This window comes from Cydia strobilella, chromosome 26, assembly GCF_947568885.1.
Source record: "Cydia strobilella chromosome 26, ilCydStro3.1, whole genome shotgun sequence".
NCBI classification, from domain to species: domain Eukaryota; kingdom Metazoa; phylum Arthropoda; class Insecta; order Lepidoptera; family Tortricidae; genus Cydia; species Cydia strobilella.
The window spans coordinates 6,842,924-6,862,767 of record NC_086066.1 but is presented as its reverse complement, the minus strand read 5'-3'; the positions used below and the strand labels follow the sequence as shown (position 1 = coordinate 6,862,767).

At 36.9% G+C, this 19,844-nt stretch overlaps 1 protein-coding gene across 1 annotated transcript; it reads left to right on the top strand.

The window, feature by feature from the left end:
- The first annotated feature begins 1,238 nt into the window (after positions 1-1,238).
- LOC134753364 (zinc finger protein 37 homolog) lies at positions 1,239-18,294 on the top strand. The gene is made up of 14 exons (XM_063689246.1): positions 1,239-1,583; positions 1,846-1,971; positions 3,073-3,247; positions 3,612-3,748; positions 4,798-4,986; positions 6,378-6,466; positions 7,921-8,043; positions 8,894-9,001; positions 9,662-9,764; positions 10,958-11,073; positions 12,879-12,987; positions 13,574-13,672; positions 14,709-14,825; positions 16,885-18,294. Exons 1-14 carry the CDS (start codon positions 1,431-1,433, stop codon positions 17,020-17,022), a joined length of 1,782 nt encoding a protein of 593 aa, XP_063545316.1. The 5' UTR covers positions 1,239-1,430; the 3' UTR covers positions 17,023-18,294.
- Positions 18,295-19,844: the final 1,550 nt, after the last annotated feature.

Genomic DNA, 19,844 nt, shown 5'->3' with positions numbered 1-19,844 from the left:
AGTGGCCCAGATTTGCGTCAGTCAGCTGTCAGTTCATGAATCTAGTATAACTGGATCGGTCACGAGGAGTGGGGGAAAATGACCGAACGGGATAGTCTTATGTATCTTTCAGTAGGAGTAGCAGAGAAAGCGCTGTTATTGTTTGTCCTTGTCATAGTTTCACTTTTCCACCGCTGCCACAACCGAGGTTGTGGCAAACAAATAAGTACGTGACATGTCATGTTTGTTCGTTGCTTGTTTAATTATCGTTGTTTTGTATGAAATTGTGCTTTCTCTTATGAAATATAGTGATGGTCAGCGTTTTGAATGCTTGAACTTTGATAAAATACTGGTGAATTGTTCTGTAATCGGCTGTAATAGCCGCTCTGAGCAAAAATATGAGATCATAACCTTGCACACGTAAGTACGGTATTTTACACCTTCCTCTTAACGCAATATGTGAGAATAACATCGTAAAATTACGTTACACTCAAAGCAATGTAGAATCAAACGATTTCAATAAAAATATCACAATTATTTACGCAAATTAACAAAACATTATTTGTAAAATTATCCGCCCAAATTACGTAGGTAGGTAAGAGTCTGAGGTCAGCCATTTTTAAACTTCTTCTTAATTTAGCTGCATAACAATCATGTTAGGGATACCAGATGAAAATATCATAATTTTATGGGTAATTTTGACCTCGAAGTTTTTTCGTACTTCTAATTCCAAAAAATAAATAAACAAATGTTGTGAAGATTAAATGTGGTGTACATTAATTGGTCTGATTGCGATTTGTGATTTCTTTAAATTAAAACCCATAATACATTTTATTTTACGTTTTATTTACTAAACATGTTTAGTTTTGTACCACCTGCGCGAATTATAGGAGGTATTTCATTGTTTATACGCCTAAAAAGAACGGCCCATTGACATTTTATTTAACAATTTTTTAATACCGTCAAACAAGCTAACTTTGCCTCCAGGGTAATCGCCCCAACGTGATATCAAATATTGGGGTAATTTTTACCAATATGGTATCCCCACGTTTATGACGTCATCTATGTCTATCCCTTACGGGCGCACGCGTATAGCTGGTCTATGTAATGCTAGGTCTATGTGTCAGTTCATACCTGGCAATACTCTTTTTAAAGCTATGTCCACATGTGTCCATCCCCATCTCGTGATTCTACAAATCGATAAACCGATTTTCATGACGTTTCAATTTCGCACAGCACTATTTTAATAATGGCGGCGATTTGTTTTGTTGTATGTTTTTGATTAGAAACTGCTTTCGTAAATTATCAATGAAATGCAGTTAAAATAATGAATATGTTCATAAAAAATATTTTATAATTACATAAAGTGTGTGTCTATCCATTAAGCAGCCATGAAATTCCTGTTTTTTGTGCCAAATTAATATAACATTCATCAACTTTCTATTTTGTGAATGCTCGTGAAAAATTCCTCTAACATGGAAAACAAACACACTGTTGTTGATAAATTGCTGTGCATGGCGTGTCTGTGTGTGGGTAGGACCCTGCAGAAAGTTACGGACGAGAGAATGAAGCGGTTTTACTTGGACACCTTAAATGAAATCCCTGTAAGATTTTGATAAGATATGCTAGTATTACGGCACTCATACCCCTATTACTTACTTGTATAGTATTCAGATTAAGTCTCTCGCAAATTCCAACTCTCTACTACATGGGGCACTGATATTTACATCTATACATCTTATAAAACAAAGTCCAAAAACTACTGAACGGATTTAAATGCGGTTTTCGGTATATAATTTGTTTAGGTTTACCCGTGCAAAGCCGGGGCGGGTCGCTAGTAAAATTATAACCTGTTTTAATTTGCAGCTATGTGATGTGCCCCAAGTATGTCCAAACATTTGTTGGGAGTGTGATGCTCTGCTGCGGAAAGTGGTTTCTTTCAAGGAACAAGTGATGGACTCTTACAGGATTCTTCAAACTTATACTAATGAGGTAAGTAATGAGCTATTACTGTTTGACTCAAGCTTTAATTGAACACCATTATTTTAGTATATTTTCCGCTAGGTATATCAAAAGCTTAAATTATATTATATACGAATGCATAGGCAGCTTAAAATAGCTGTGTCCTGCACTTGTGTTTTGTCCATTCGTAAAATGTTTGTCGAGTCTGTTTTTAAAGGAGTTTACTGAAGGAGCACTGTTTACGGATTCGGGCAAACTGTTCCACACTTTCACTACGCGGTTAGACAGGAAGTGTCGTCTTGGGTTGCTACAACTCTGCGTCAGTGCCAGCTTCAGAGAATTTGTATTTTAAGTAGTCAAATATCTACCTTCCGACCTTACGACCATGCCGGAAGGGGGTGATTTGGGGGAAGTCTTTTATATTTGCGGTTTAGGTTTAGGTTTTGTTTTTTTAGCATAAGTTTAAATTGTACTTGGATTTTATTGTGAATGAGTTAAATGTAATGACTGTGTTTTAATAAATAAAATATCAAATTCATTTCAAGTATGGAGCCCTTATTTTATCAAGGATATTGAGATGTTGGAGAAAGTTCAACGTAGTTTCACCAAGATACTGAAGAACCTCAAAAACATGTCCTATGAAGAAAGACTACAATTCTTAAAGCTCACAACCTTGAAGGAGCGCAGAGAACGCGGAGATCTGATTGAGACATACAAAATACTAACCCAACACTACGACCTTAAAGATTTCCATAAGATGCTAGAACGCAATAGTAACAACCGTCTGAGATCATCAGTATAAGCTGGTGTCTCACAGGTCCTACAATAATCCTCATAGACACTTCTTTAGCAACAGAGTGGTCAACGCTTGGAACAAACTCCCAGGGGATGTAGTAGCGGCCCAAAGTGTCAATGAGTTTAAGAATAAATTAGATAAGCACAAAGCAAATTCTACTCAACACTGAGAACTTGCTTTATGACTCTGGATACAGGCATTATCAGTTGTTTAAACTGCCTGCCTGCATTACAAATAATAATAATAATAAATTCCCCTCTGGTTTTGCGGGTGTCCATGGGCGGCGGCATTAAGTTCGCCTTTTGTACAGTTTTTATTTTGTGGAATATTTCCAGAACCTCTACGAATGCCTGCTGACAGACATAAGCCGTCCACCGCGGCTGCTAGTTAGAGTCAACAGCCCTGTCAACGTTGCCCCGGACTCAGAAGTGAAGCCAAACATACAGAAGGACTTGCATCTGACTGTGTATGTTAAAGATGAAGTGAAGATTGATTGGGATGATGATAGAGGTACTAGACTCCAGAAGGACGTATAGCAGCTTTACAGTTCATAGTTTAAGACTCCTGTATACAATTGATTAGGAAAGCCCTATGTTTTAGTTTTACTCAATCTCGTCCAGCTCCAGCTCTAGTTTACGTCCACTTGACGAAATTAGAATATGAACCTACATTGCTGCACAAATTTGGACTTATTGCAATCCTTAATGTCTAAACAATTTATCTATCTACATAAAAATTATAATTGCAAGTAGCAAATTAAATATGAAGTATATTATTTGCTAATCCGTCAAGTGGACGAAAACTAGAGCATGGACGGAAACTAGCGCAATGACCCTATATGTCAGTCTTCCTTTGACCTTGCCTGTATTTCTAGATGACCTAGACATAACACCAGCTGAACTAGAGGACCCAGTGGTGGATGACCTAGAGGATATTAAGATAGTGAAGACTGAGACTGAGAAGAAACGGAAAAAGAAAGTGAAAAAAACTGGTTTAAAGAATAAAGCTAAGGTGCATATTTTTATGTTTTCATCACACTTGCTCGTAAAAGCTCTTTTTCTAGCCGTCAACTGGTAGAATTAAGATTTCGTATACTATTATAGATATCGTAGATTTCGTATTGCGTACTTTTTATGTATGGACTCCCAACTCAACTATAATATTCATGAAATAAAACTATGAAAACGGATTATATCGCGTATATTGAATTTATAATACATCCCGACGTTTCGAACTCTTTACAGCGTTCGTGGTCAACGGGTGACTGAGGAAAAATTACAAAATGCAAAAATACCCACATACTAAAATAATGAACAATCATAGACTACAAACTTTAAGGCTGGTTGTACATGCAAAATCGGTTCATAAGGCTAGTTATACACTATAATTATTTTTCAAGTAAAGATATATATATATACGCGATAAAAATAAACTATGCCGGCTCCAACCCTACACCACGGACCCGAGAAGATTTAATCCGCGATATAATCCGTTTTCATAGTTTTATTTCATGAGTAACTATCGCGGTAACCGAAGACTATAATATTCATTTCGATATGCTGTCGTCTACTAACAAAGAATTTGAACAATCACGTGCGCCGCGCTCCCATAGAAATAAATAAATATTAGGAGACATTACACAGATCAACCTAGCCCAAAACTAAGTAAATTTAATTTTTTAGGTTTCATAATAAAAAAAGAATTATTTTAGATGACTCGTAGAAAATAGATGTATAATCAAGCTTTTCAATCTTGAACCTTACTTAGGCAACTCAGCAAGCTTCGTTGCCTAAACACGGTACTCGACTGAGTAGCTCTATTATATCACGATTGTATAAAATACTATATTTCATGCATGTGTACTGAAGAACAAAGGCCTATATTGCCGTGGGAGCTATGGATTGTGTATAAAAAACTGTAACTCTCAAGCGAGGTATTTAATTATTTCGCTTAAAATTTAGTTTTTTTCTTCGCAAGTGTAATGAAAAACATTGTGTGTAACTCCGGGGCTAAGAATATTGCAAACATATGACAATCATACTTACCTTTTTTTTTTTCAGAGACATAAACAAAAATCCGACGGCAAAATAATAACCATAGAGCTATCCTACGAAGAAATGTTAGCGGAGCGAGAGAAAGAGGCGACCAGAGACAACTACCTGAAGGCCCAGTACAAATGTACTACATGTATTATAGGATATAACTATATCAAGTCATATGAGGCACATATGACAAATAAACATTCTTCTGTGAGTACATACATAAATATTAGGGGTCATCTTTTTTTTTTATCTAGTTTTTATAGAGGCTTTGGACACTCTAGGTGAACATGTCAGCCTCATGGGTGCTTTCATAGTTCACTACTCAAGGGAGAGGTCAATAAAGTGGTAAACACTGATTGCTTTGTCCGATATAGGCTCTGCCAACCAACAATTGATCTGTCCATTGTGCATGGAGCCCAGACTACCAAAAAATCTTTTTCTCAAGTCCGAATTCCGGACGCATTGGGTGTTAAATCGTCACCACTGTGTGTAAACTGTCAGAAGACTGATGACTTGTCTCACGTGTTGTAGGGGTCATCTTAAACAGATCAACCTAGCCCCAAACTAAGCAAAGTTTGTATTATGAGTGGCAGGCGACGATATACAGTACCAGCCAATAATATATCACCACCATGTTTTTACGGTATAACTTTTTTTCTATATTCGTGAGTGACTCCCACTCCCACCTCACTGTTGTAGGTAGTCTATTAGTATTCCTTTGTACGGGCAAAGAGGATATAATAGGATAGAGCGATACTGTCATAGTAAATTTGGTAACCACTGTAAATTCACTGCCATCTATCGGCACATTTTAAAACTAAAAATTAAGATTTATAAAATACGATAAAATGTATTTAAATATAGATAAATGATTTTTTTTTAATGCATTAATTATTTTTGTGATTTTGACCCATGTTCTTTCACTGATATGAGTGATATGCGGTAAAATTGTTAAATTAAAAAACGAAACCGTCAACGCCCTCTATACGTGAGTAGGCCAAAGGTAGTGGCGCCATCTGATCGAGAATCAAATTTTCGTGATTTTCGAGGCACGTTTTTCCTTTACGTTTTTTACTTAGACTGTATCCATCTATTACGGAGTTATAAGTAAGTTAGTTTGTAAGTTCTACTAATAAAAATATGTGTCCATGTGTTACACGCAATAAAAATATTCATTCTTCATTCATTCATATCTATCTTTAGTACGGGCGATGAGATGAGAAAAATTGGTCTCATGTAATGGTAATTCATTGCAATATTCATCATATATTTGTATAACATGACTAGTAAAATATGCAATCTACAAACTAACCTATATTGTTTACTCTATACAAGCTCATGCAAAAACACTCAAAGGTATTATTGGCCGGTACTGTACATACCAAAGAGAATATATAGGATAGAGGAGTACTATCATAGTAAATGTAGCCACAGTAAATTCACTGCCATCTATCGACACACGATTAAAACTTAAAATACCATAAAATGTCTCGATGAGTATTAGTTGCCTGTGGAAAGAAAAGTACAGTCAGCGATAAAAGCTTGTATCAAAAATGAAATTTTTGCGAAAAAACTCATTTCCATATTTTTTTTTTCAGTGTTTGGGCGAATACAGCTGTCCAATATGTAAAACTGTCATTTCATCAGTGGACTCATTCACCGCTCACTACAAAAGGCACATGAGAAGGTAGCTCATTAAATTTTCATAATTTTACATAATTGTATGTACATACCACCGAAGAGAATTAAGAAGGCATAGAGTGCTCACTCCATACATCAGTTTTGTCACCAAAACGACAATTATTTTCGTAGTCTACATCTAGCGTCAATTAGCGGAACCATCAGTACTGCTACTCGACAATAGATGTCGCGACAAACGGAAAGTCTAATGCTCAACGATTATCAGCTAATATTAAAACCGGATTAACCGGAACTCTTTTATCAACTCCTTCTGCTTATAATATTAGTTATAAATTGTTGAGCAATACACTTTTCGTCAGTCGCGACACATGTGACATCTAGTGTCGAGTAGCAGTACTGATAGTTCCGCTACTTGACGCTAGATGTGGACTACGAAAATGTCTTTTTGGTAGCAAAACCGATGTATGGAGTGAGCACTATGTCTTCTTAATTCTCTTTGACTTTAGCCAGTCTTCTCCGAGACCACGGGGACAACGCCGTCTTCGAAACGTCGGAGGTAAATCTTGAAACGCGATTAAGTCCCGTTTTACAATTGAATTTTTTTCATTAAACCCGCTCAGTAAATGTGGAATTGCACGCAGCAGGCTTAGCGGGAACTATAGAAAAAGCGTTTTCCCTGGGGAGTTATGAAGTTTCTAGTATTATAATTAACAGTTGTCTTTATACTGCATTTTTGTATCGCAAGTGTGATGAAAAACATTGTGTGTAACTCGGGGCGTAATTTTTATTTTATATTTATTTATTTTATCAAACAAGTTAAACAGTATGACAGTAAAAATACCAAACCACTGCTAACTTACACAGAAAATACAAAAAGAAAAAGAAACAATATACAATCTATCACAAATAATATTGCAAACTCGAGTCTATAAATCACTCCGGCAAGCCGTCGCGATTTAACTATACTCTCGTTTACAATATTTAACTTACGCCCCATGTTGCACAATGCACTATTAAGTATTTGTGCCACTTTAAACCAAAAGGGTACTTATTGTCGCTTGTCAGTAAGGCGATATTTCCATATAGCTTCAATTATTTGTATTGTTATTGTTATCGTTGTCGTTATTGTTAAGTTTAAGTGTAAGTATATAGTGTATGTCTGTGTATTTAGTTCCGATCACAATGCTATCCTATAGCTACTGTCGGACCTCCTAGTGGGAATTGTCTTAGGATGTCTATATGTACTGTTATAACTTTGCCTGTAAATCTTATTGGCCTGTATCTGTTTTTTTCCCCAATAAAGAAAATAAAAAAAAAATAAAAAAATTAGAAATCAACCTTATCAACAAGCGACAATGTGGTACCTTTTAGTTGAAAACGTCCCATTTACATATTATATATATCGTTGTCTGAGTACCCATAACACAAGCCTCCTTGGGCTTACTGTGGGTCTTAGTCAATCTGTGTAAAAATGTCCTATTTTTTTTGTCTTGCCTTCAGGTACGAGTGCAGTATATGCCATAAACGCACCCTGGACATGAAAGTGATGCAACAACATTATTATTCCACTCATGAAATATCACTTAAACAATACAAGTGCAATCTCTGCGGGAAAATATCCAAGTAGGTACACGTGATATCTGCCAGGCGTGTCACTCCCCGTCGCCAAAGATTTATTTGTGCCATTTTCAATCAAAAGGGTACTTATATCGTCGGTTGTCAATAAGGCGCTATTTTCATACAGCTTCAATTAGAAATCAACCTTATTGACAAGCGACAATGTGGTACCTTTTGATTGAAAATGTCACAAATAACTCCGTATAAGATAGATACAGTCTAAGGAAAAAACGTGCCTCAAGAAAATTTGATTCTCGAATAGATGGTGCCACCACGTTTTACCACCTTTGGCCTAATTATTCTCGACTAGAAAAATTTAGAAAACTTACTATGACAGTACTCCTCTATCCTATATGGGACATTTTCTATGAAAAGGGACCTTATTGTCGATGGCGCTGAGCAGAGCGCTGGAGTATCGATCCGGAGGCCGTGAGTTCAAGTCTCACCCAAGGCAGTAATTTTTCCATTTTTAGGGTTCCGTACCAAAGGGTAAAAACGGGACCCTATTACTAAGACTCCGCTGTCCGTCTGTCTATCACCAGGCTGTATCTCATGAACCGTGATAGCTAGACAGCTGAAATTTTCACAGATGATGTATTTCTGTTGCCGCTATAACAACAAATACTAAAAACAGAATAATATAAATATTTAAGTGGGGCTCTCATACAGCAAACGTGATTTTTTTGCTGTTTTTTCCCGTAATCGTACCTACGGAACCCTTCGTGCGCGAGTCCGACTCGCACTTGGCCGGTTTTGAAATTTATTCTAAGCTTGATTTCTATTCTATTGGAGGCATGATATTTTCTTAGTCTTCATTTCTCAAGTAATAAATAACTCACTAATTTATTATGATCAGTTCCATAGATTCCCATCGGTACCACAAGGACACGCACAAGGCGCGGGTGCAGTGTCCTGAATGCGACAAGAACTTCAGCCACAGAGCCGGCCTCATGAACCATCGGCTGTGAGTACACTTACATATACGAGTATAGGGAGCGTGCATTAACTGTAGGGGGCAGCACAGGAGACGTCAGATTTTTGGCGCGAGGCGTAAATGTGTAGTTTATACTTCCAAAGTAGCCCACAAGATGGCAGCACTTGCTTGCTGTGATCATAGAGTAACTTATACTAGAGCGGTACTGTCATAGTAAATTTTGTAACCCCAGTAAATTCACTGCCATCTATCGACACACTGTAAAACTAAAAATGAAGATTTATAAAAATACGATAAAATGTATTTAAATATGGATAAATGTTTTTTTTTAATTTGCATTAATTATTTTTATGATTTTGACCCATGTTCTTTCACTGATATGCGTAAAAATTGTAAAATAACAAACGAAACCGTCAACGCCATCTATACGACAGTAGGCCAAAGCTAGTAGCGCCCTCTGATCGAGAGTCAAATTTTCTTGATTTTTTTCCTTAGACTGTATCCATCTATTACGGAGTTATATCTATCTTTGGCAGTTAAGACCTCAGCGGACTTCGGTCCCGAGACATAACACCCGCCTGGAGAGAGTACTCTCTATTGCCCTCCTCTACTTAGGCGTAGTGAAAAACACAGTAGTAAGAAAATACAACTCTCAACCGTGCAGTATTTAACATAAGGTTGGTTTTCCAGTGCAGTTCACGAGCTACAGAACGCGTTCCCATGCACCGTGTGTGAGAAAGTGTTCAGATGGAAAGCCAGCTTGAAGCGACATATGGAGAAACATCACGTTAAGGTAATATAAGGGAATATAATACGGATAAGGACCGGAGTTGGGAACTGTGCTTACTTATGGCACAAATGGAACTGGTGCGAGTCACCAGTATGCCGGTGTGGAGCACCCGAGCAGACCGTACACCTCACGGTATTTGATTGTCCTCTAACCAGATACCATGGGCAGGTGGAGGATTTCACCACCTTAACCAAGGAAGCGGTACAATATCTACAAACTGTAAATCTCTGAAGTAGAGTAACACAATAAGCCATACGAAAAAAAAAAAAGGTAATATTTCCTTTTGGCTCCAAATGTGCTCAGTAATTGTGACGTTCACAATCAAAAGGTACCACTTGCACATATTGCGATTAGATTTTGTTAGATTTTTTATTTATTATAAGTTAGCATTTAAAAAAATTTTATGTAATCTGTTTTTCGAATAATTTTTTTACAATAATCAAAAAATCTAAAAAAAGTCAAACGTAGATTAGATTAGATTCATTTATTTCTCATTGAAAATGTACATTATATTTGCCAATGGTCATACACAATGTATGGACTGACGTTTATCTGACATGGCTATTATGACGTTACGTATCCATTTGACGTTCCCTTTCAAATACGGAACCCTAAACATTGGCAGCATGGAGACATTGGCAGACTTCTTTGTACAGAAAATTACAGACAAGGCGTCTCCGTTGGTTATATCTTCCTAGGAAGTTGCGGCCGTCCCTTTTCCCTTTTAATCCAACTTTACTCGGTTATTTATTATGTGATACTATAAATAAAAAAAGAAGAAAAAACAATCTTAACTTAAATAATAATATCATAGCTTTCGAATTTCGATATTGTAGGGTAACGTTTTTAAAATAAATAAAAATCGACAAAATTCGATCAAAATTGACACTTGGCGCGCATGATCTTTCCCGTTCTTTCTTGCGAAATGTGACAGAAACAGCGGCAAACCGACGGAACGACCTTAACTGTGTTTTTTTAGGGTTCCGTACCCAAAGGGTAAAAACGGGACCCTATTACTAAGACTCCGCTGTCCGTCTGTCTGTCTGTCACCAGGCTGTATCTCATGAACCGTGATAGCTACACAGTTGAAATTTTCACAGATGATGTATTTCTGTTACCGCTATAACAACAAATACTAAAAAGTACGGAACCCTCGGTGCGCGAGTCCGACTCGCACTTGGCCGGTTTTTTTTTAGGACAAGATGGCGTCAGCGGCGTACTGCGCCGCGTGCGGGATCAGCTTCTCATCCATGTGCTCGTACCAGCGCCACATGAAGAACAGCCTCAAACATGTCACTCAGGAACAGCTCAGGTCAACTTTTTTGGTTCGTTGCATGGAACCTATATGTGACGTTTATAATCAAATGGTACCACATTGTCGCTTAACATAAGGACGAAAACTGCATGTATCTTTATACGGGAAACCTGTCAGAGCGTACTTATGGCGAGCAACAATGTGGTACCTTTTGCTTGAAAACGACACATATAAAGGAGCAAAATCTCTATGTATGAAAAGTGGCCTTCAAAAAACAGTAAATAGCCGGCGCCACCGTACACCGAAATGAAATGTCGTAGACCCTAATTGTTACCGACGCGCGGTAACACAATACTTATTTTCAGCGTATTTTATTTATTTATAATATATTTTATGATTCTCAGAAATAAGATACTGTTTTTTCCATACTGACATGTTTATTTACAATCGCTACCATGACAACGTCAAATATATTCATGACATATCTCTCTCTCTCTGTGGTCGCTCCCTCATGACTGAGGATCGTGGATCTTTTAATCTGCCTCCATCGGTGCCTGTCCATCGCGTCTCTGACGACCGAGCAAAAGCTGGTTGAGGATGGGGCCCCTTTTACTTGATCGCTCCATCTAGTTGGAGACCGTCCCCGGCCTCGTTTGCCCTCCGTGTAACATGTCATGACATATAAGTAAGGCGTAAAAAGTTAAGTAGTGTAGGTCATTAAAGAGAGTCCGCAACACTAATATTAATATTTTTCATGCATGATGTTTTTATTTATTTTTGTAATCATGATTTATATCGTTTGAACACCGGAAAATATAAAAACACTTTTGTAAACCTTCACGTTAATTTATTAAAAAATTATTTAAACTGTTAAAAAATGTTGAGCGGTTGAAACGCTCATAATTTTTGGCGCGAATTCGACAGAGCGTGATGACGTAACACGTTGGACGGTCCAACTGACGTTTGCTACTAATGACACTTATGTGAACTAATCTGTCGAACGCGTGACGTCACGTGACGTTTCGCTCACTAGCTTTTCGCGGGCAAATTTTTATACTTTTTATTTATTATTTATTTGATAATTTAATAACGGAAATGCATTTCTAAAATTATATGGGGCATTTTCTATGAAAAGGAACCTTATTGTCGATGCCGCTTACGCCCCACAGCGTCGCGCGGCATTGTTTTTATATCGGAGCATCGTTAATACTTATAATGGCGTAAGCGCCATCGACAATAATTTCCCTTTTTATAGAAAATACCACATATAACGGTAACAAACATCCGCATAAAACATATGTGTCGTTTTCAATCAAAAGGTACCACATTGTCGCTTGCCATAAGGACGCTCTGACAGGTTATTCGTATAAAGATACAATCCAATTTCGTCCTTATGGTAAGCGACAATGTGGTACCTTATGATTGAAAACGTCACATATTTCGTTCAAATACAAACTTCATGCATGAGGCTATTTATTACGGACTGAAACGTAGTGTAAAGCCTGACCAGTAATATATGATCATTGTCAAGAGGGCGCTGTTATTCTCATGTACCTATAGGGTGACAGTTCAGTATAGTATGAAAAAATTAGTTCCAGTGAAATTCCGCAACATGGCGCGTGATCATATATTCCTGGTCAGGATTTACATTGCAATGCACATAGCTATATATAGGCTATATGTGGTATTTTCTATAAAAAGGGACCTTATTGTCGATGGCGCTTACGCCATTATAAACGATGCTCCGATATAAATACAATGCCGCGCGGCGCTCCGCGGCGTAAGCGCCATTGACAATAAGGTCCCTTTTCATAGAAAATGCCCCATATAACTATTTGTCAAATTATTTTCTTTTTGTATAGATTTATCTGTGACCACTGCAACAAGCGTTTTGCGGACAAGACGAAGCTTCGGGACCATATAGAAGAGAAACATTTACATAGAACCTTCCAATGTCACATATGCCATAAGGTAAACATGATGGTTTGGACCAATAGTTTAAATAGTAAATTAATTTACTTCTATTATATTGATTTTTAACTAACACGATTTTCACTCATAATGTTAAACTTAATTGCGCAAAAACTTAATCCAATCCCCCCTCCCGCCCCTGTAACGCATCTTAAAGTTTTACAAGACCCCCCTCCCCGCCAACGTCCCCGCTTACGTAATATTTGAACGCCCCCTAAGGATTTAATAAAAAAAATTGTCAGTAACAAACTTGTTTTTACAAACTGACTATGGCCTCCAATCCCCAGGGATGGGATGGAATCGAACCAGCGTCCCTCTGCTATCGCGGCAGGTGCCTAAGCCTCTCGGCCTTGACGGTTCCGTTTGTTATTTAACAATTTTAATACGTATCAGTGAAAGAACATGGGTCAAAATAATATAAAAATAAATATAAATAAATAAATCATTTATCCATATACATTTTTTGATATTTTTATTTTTAGTTTTAATCGTGTGTCGATAGATGGCAGTAAATTTACTGTGATTACAAAATTTACTATGACAGTACCGCTCTATCCTATATATTCTCTTTGATATAACATTTCAGCCTTCAAAAAATCGCGTTGGTTTAGATCAACACATACGGAACGTGCATCGCGGACGACCCAACAACAAAATGTGTCACCACTGCGGGAAAGGATTCCCGGTAATTATTACGTAATGTACGAGCGACAATGTGGTACCTTTTTTGGTTGAAAACTTCACTTCAACCAAAAAGGTACCAAATTGTCGCTCGTCGATAAGGTTGATTTCGAATTGAAGCTTGGAAATAACGCCTTATTGACAACCGACAATAAGTACCCTTTTGGTTGAAAATGGCACATATAAACTAAATTTATTATTATAGTTTGTCAAAGGACTGTCTCATTTCAAACATAGACAGAGATAGTCATACTATCTTTGTCTTACACTAGTACTAGCACCCAAAAGAAAAGGATGAGTATAATTTTTTTGTTCTTATTTGGGTGAATCAACTATTTCTTGTTATTGTGTCCCGTCAGCCAGGGGACAATATAGACGGAATGTTGTATAACGATCCACAAATATGCTTATTAGTGGTAGCACAGTGGAAAGGCCTTATATCTACCACAAAAATGCATGTTCGGTTATTTTAATTACCATAAAATCGTGGTTTTAAGAGTGACTCAGGAGAACGTAACCATGGCAACGAGTGACAAGAAAAAGTTGATTCACCCATTTACTGACAATTTCGTTTGGCCAACTATAAGGAATACTTATAAATAAAAAGAGATGCGCTCCCGTCATCTGTATTCCCTGAGGACCGCGAGCCAGGCTCAAATTTCGTCAGTGATCGCCTCCCGGGCGAAAACTCGTATAGCGATTAACGGCTATGTATGATAAACCCTCGTGAACGTCAGCTGCCGCTCCGTTGGTGGGTTGAGGAATGGCATCCACCGAAACGCTTAACACCGCGAAATCGCAAAAAAAAATTCACCCTTCCATAGAAAATGGACCAGCCAAAATGTATGAAACAGCCAAATTTTTTTTTCGCTATTTCGGGGTTGGTCCCATAGTAAAAGTTGCTCAGTATTATCTCAAAACCTCTCTGGCAATGTACTTATTTTTTAGCCACCGTGTATAATACATTATTATTTGTATCTCCTTGGATTTCACGGGCTTATAAAACCGTAAAAAATTGTTTTTTTTTTCTTTTTTTTTAGACCAAGGTGCAGTTAGAGTCACACATAAGAACACATACCGGGGAACGACCGTTCATATGCGAATTCTGTCCAACAACCTTCTCGCAGCAATCAAACCTGTACAAGCACAACCGACAGGTATATATATATATTAACATTCACTTAGAAATGAAATGAATAAATGAAATCATCTATTGTCATTGTAAGAATAAATTTGAAAGTGTAAAAATTGGGTCTCTATTGTTTGACATAATTATTGAAAGTCATAATGTAATGATTGTCATATTATCATTAGTCATAATTTGGTTTTTCTCAGAAACGTGTAACTTTTCAGGATTACCATAAAACAAACCTAACCTAACCTATCTATGGGATAACCCGAGGAAAATCCTGGAAAGTTAACGGTTTCAGAATTATGACTAATGATAATGTGACAATCATTACATTATGACTTTCAATAATTATGTCTAACAAAGGGACCCAATTACTGCCTTGGTTGAGACTTGAACTCACGGCGTCTGGATCGATACTCCAGCGCTCTGCCAACTGAGCCACCAAGACCTCATCTATAGCCAGCGAATCTTCCCACTATATGGGTCTAGGCGACCCTAGCGACATCTACCGTAAGACTTCTTGAACGGCCACTTTCGTACATTTATTTTAAACCCTTCGACCGCTAAAGACGTTACATCGTTAAAGTCGTCGTCAATAGAACTTGCAAACAACGTAAACAAACCGTTTTACCTTCATTACTTCGTAATCTCGCTTTTTAAAAGGACAACCATGACTTTATCAACAGTCTGTATACTTAAATATTTTATTTATATAAATTTTTATTTAAATTAAATGTTAATTATTAATATTTCAGCGAAAATAACCTTCGTAAAAATGTTAGGTTATGTGTCAAACGCTAACAAAATCTGTCTGTCTGTCAATAGACGACGACTTTATTTGACGGTTTCGTTTGTTATTTAACAATTTCAACGAAAGAACATGGGTCAAAATCATATAAAAATAATAAATGCAAATAATTATCCGTATATAAATACATTGTATGGTTTTTTTTTATACTACGTCGGTGGCAAACAAGCATACGGCCCGCCTGATGTTAAGCAGTCTCCGTAGCCTATGTACGCCTGCAACTCCAAAGGAGTTACATGCGCGTTGCCGACCCTAACACTCCTCTCCCTCGTTGAGCTCTGCCAACCTTACTCACCGGGAGGAACACAACACTACATTATTTTTATACATCTTCATTTTTAGTTTTAATCGTCTGTCGACAGATGGCAGTGAATTTACTGTGGCTACAAAATTTACTATGACAGTACTCCTCTATCCGATATATCCTCTTTGGCCCTACCAAACCGGCCTACCGGCCTTCCCCGTTGGCTAAACCATAGACATAGTATATACAAGTAGTTATAGACGCGCCACCGAGCGACCGGTGGAAAGAGAAAGAATATTCATATAAAATTTTGGCAGCATAGGATTTTTTCTCTTTCACTCTTATAAATAAAAATAAAATAAAATAAAATATCTTTATTTCAGAACATTCAAAATTCCATACAATATTGTTAGTACCATCGTTATACCTATGTGTTAGTAAATACATTAAAAATAAAAACAAAACTTTTAACAATAAAATCAAAATCCAATAAATTTAAGTAATAAATACAATAATAATAATTAATATGTCTTATAAATTTCGGTATTTCGCCATCGCCTCCTACCTATGATGGCACCCGGTCGGTGATAAGGACGCATGGCACTATCTTCTCTTTCCTCTTATAGGAATCGCAATAAGACTATCTTTCTCTATCAAAGAGTGTCAGGCCCTTGGGCTAAACTGATAGGTAATTACACTTTTTGCTATTCTACATATACTAAAGGTACAGACTAAATAATAGTACTACCGTACAGAAAGGACACTTCCTACAAAACCGAAGTTTGACAGCGGTTCAGGGACGAATCACGCTGTCCCTTTCTAATATATGGCACTATCCCTTTCGGCTATTTAGGGTTGTCAAAATTCGAGTCATTATCTTATCTGTGGTCGTGCACGCAAAGGGACGTCAAGTTGTGCCAACCCTAATAATTGCTCGGAGCAATGCTGAGCCGAACGGAGCCGAGTTTGCCCGAAGCTAAGAGTTTCGCACCCCTGGTAAAGGACCTATATTTCTAAAAGGTCTTTTTTCAGGTACATCTCAACATCAAATCCAAACGATACCCACTCTGCAAGAAACCCAAACAGGAAGAATTGCACAAACCCCAAACCGTGGAGGAGTTCCGCCCCGTCGCGTTGCTGCATTTCGAGCCCGAGCGAGGGTTCCTATGATCTGTCAATTTATAGATTATTTATTGATTCAGTGGGCTTAACTATAGAGAAGCATAGAGTGGTCTCTCCATACATCAGTTTAGTTACCAAAACGCTTATTGAAGTAAAACTTCTTTAGGCGCGACTAGAGGGTAACTAAATTTTTTTTTCTGACGGAAGTAACGCTCAATAGTGACACACACACGTCAAAGTGCCAACATAGCGATAAACGTTATCGTCAAAGAAGTTTAACTTCAATCGCGCGTAAATTACACGCTTTAAATTTCGTAGTCGAATTAGCGTCAAGTAGCTGAATTATCAGTACTGCTACTCGACACTAGATGTCGCGACGAACAGAAAGTCTAATGCTCAACAATTTTCAGCTAATATTATAACCGGATTAACTGGAACTCTATTTGCAACTCCTTCTGCTTATAATATTAGTTATAAATTGTTGAGCAATACACTTTTCGTCAGTCGCGACACATGTGACATCTAGTGTCGAGTAGCAGTACTGATAGTTCCGCTACTTGACGCTAGATGTAGACTACGAAAATAATAGTCTTTTTGGTAACAAAACCGATGTATGGAGTGAACACTCTATGTCTTCTTAATTCTCTTTGATAAATCATAAAACCAAGTATTATTGAAATTTCGTTTTTATATCAACTTTATCAGGTAATAAAAACCGTTGCGTGGCGATATTGACCAATGTGTTCGGTTTTAAGTATAAGTGCGTGCGCTGCATTTCTTGGTAAATATATTTTGTACATAACTCGTTTAGTATACAGGGTGGCTAAAAAATAAGTGCATTCCCGTTGCCAGGGAGGTTTTGGGATTATACTGAGCAAGTTTTACTATGGAACCAACCCCGAAGTCGTGAAAAAAAATTTGGCTGTTTCATACATTTTGGCTGGTCCATTTTCTATGGGAGGGTAATTTTTTTTATCGCGATTTCGTGGTTGGTCCCATAGTAAAAGTTGCTCAGTATAATCTCAAAACCTCCCTGGCAACGGGAATGCACTTATTTTTTAGCTATCCTGTATAGGTGCATCAGAAGTGATTGTTTTTATGCTTATGTATGACGTTATCACAAAGACTGCTAAGATTAAGTTTTGTATGTAGTCTTAATTTATTAGATAAATGTGACGTTTTCAACCAAAAGGTACCACATTGTCGGTCGATAAGGTTGATTTTAAATTGAAGCTATATGGAAATAGCGCCTTATTTACAACCGACAATAAGTACCCTTTTGGTTGAAAATGGCACAAATATTGTACAAAAATAACCTGTGTCCGTATTAAATAGATGATCAATGAAATGTATAAAATTAAAATTAATCATTGGTAAAATGGAAATAAATGCTAATAAAAAATCCGTTTTTTTTTTTCATTTTGTAATTTAAAAAAATCAACTGGTGTAACTATAGAGGTGCACTTTCATGTACGTTAGACGATATTTTTAGTAGTTCTCGAGATATTTAGCAATCTGACAGACAGACGGACGGACAGCACAATAAGGGTTCCTGTACCTTTTTGGTACGGAACCCTAAAAAGATTGGTTGGACAAATTGAGCCAAAAAGCTGGGATAAAACAGAGTTTAACCTTTTCGACGCCGTGTCAAACACAAAAGCTGTCACTCGGACGCCACGTCACCGAAGTGTCAAAACTGAAATTGAACTTTAAGTACATGCACGTAGGTCTATGTTGCTCTGTGGTCTTTGACCGATTAATCCGTCTTTGGCGTTGGACCTGCGGTGCCGATATATCCGTCATTGGCGTCCAAAAGGTTAATCTTCATTGCAAAGAGTAAAGTAAGTATAGTTCATTGTCTATTTCAGCTGTCACTCTTGCCATTGCTCCGAACAGCGTGAACATAAACCTAGAGACTCGCATACGAATCGGATCACAAGAAAACATTCACAATGCACTAGAAAACATAACCAGCTTTCTAGACAAACTAAAATATGCTTTATTACCGACAGATAAGTATTATATTAAACGACGAGCACAAGGAGCTAAATCAAAAAAATACTTCACCAATTTCGTAAATGATGTCGTACAAGCTATATTAAAATTTGAATACGAGAAGACTGTTTGGTTCTTTAAAAAGTTGTATGAAGAAATAAAATATTACTTTAAGTACAAAGGATCAGCTTTTGCGGATATTGTTAAGAATCCTTTAGTAAAAAAATATTTGGAAGACACTTTGAAGGAATTGACAGAAACGCATCCTAACAAAATAAAAAGGAATATTAGAAATTATATAGCAATTGCCAGAAATAAAAATAATGCTCTAAATAGACTTCGTGATTTCATCGATAATTTTTACGATAAGAAAGATGAAAAGAAAATGCAAGAAATTGTTAATAAACTAAAGAATTGCAGGAAAGAGAAAGATTTTGCCAAAGTCATAACAGTTGCTTTGCACAATTTGGTAATTAAACATTATGATAATTTAAGTTACAATATTAGAACTAAAATATCACATGAAATTAACAGATTAGGCAAATATGCGATTAAAAGACGGTCTAAAGATACGGGCGATTTAAAATCCACTTCTAAAATGAATGATAACACGATAACGAATAATGTTTCAAGTGTTGAAAATAGTGCAAAAGCCACCAAAGAAGTTATATCTACAGTTAAAACAATAGCTAAAGATATAAATGAAAATATAATTGAAATTCCAGAAAACGGTTATGTGGCAAATGATATTGAAATAATAAAAAATAAATATAATACCATTTTAAAAGATAATTTTAAAGATTCCGATAGCAAGATTGTTTTTCGGCAACATACTGAAAGTAATATGCCTACGAAGACAAGTCTAAAGGAAATAA

Bases quoted from the DNA above. Each gene is read 5' to 3' on its own strand.
- LOC134753364 (XM_063689246.1), top strand. From the start codon at position 1,431: ATGCTCGTGAAAAATTCCTCTAACATGGAAAACAAACACACTGTTGTT. The intron at 3,749-4,797 runs GTGCATATTTTT...TTTTTTTTTCAG, and splicing joins GTTTAAAGAATAAAGCTAAG to AGACATAAACAAAAATCCGA. The intron at 14,826-16,884 runs GTATATATATAT...GTCTTTTTTCAG, and splicing joins TGTACAAGCACAACCGACAG to GTACATCTCAACATCAAATC.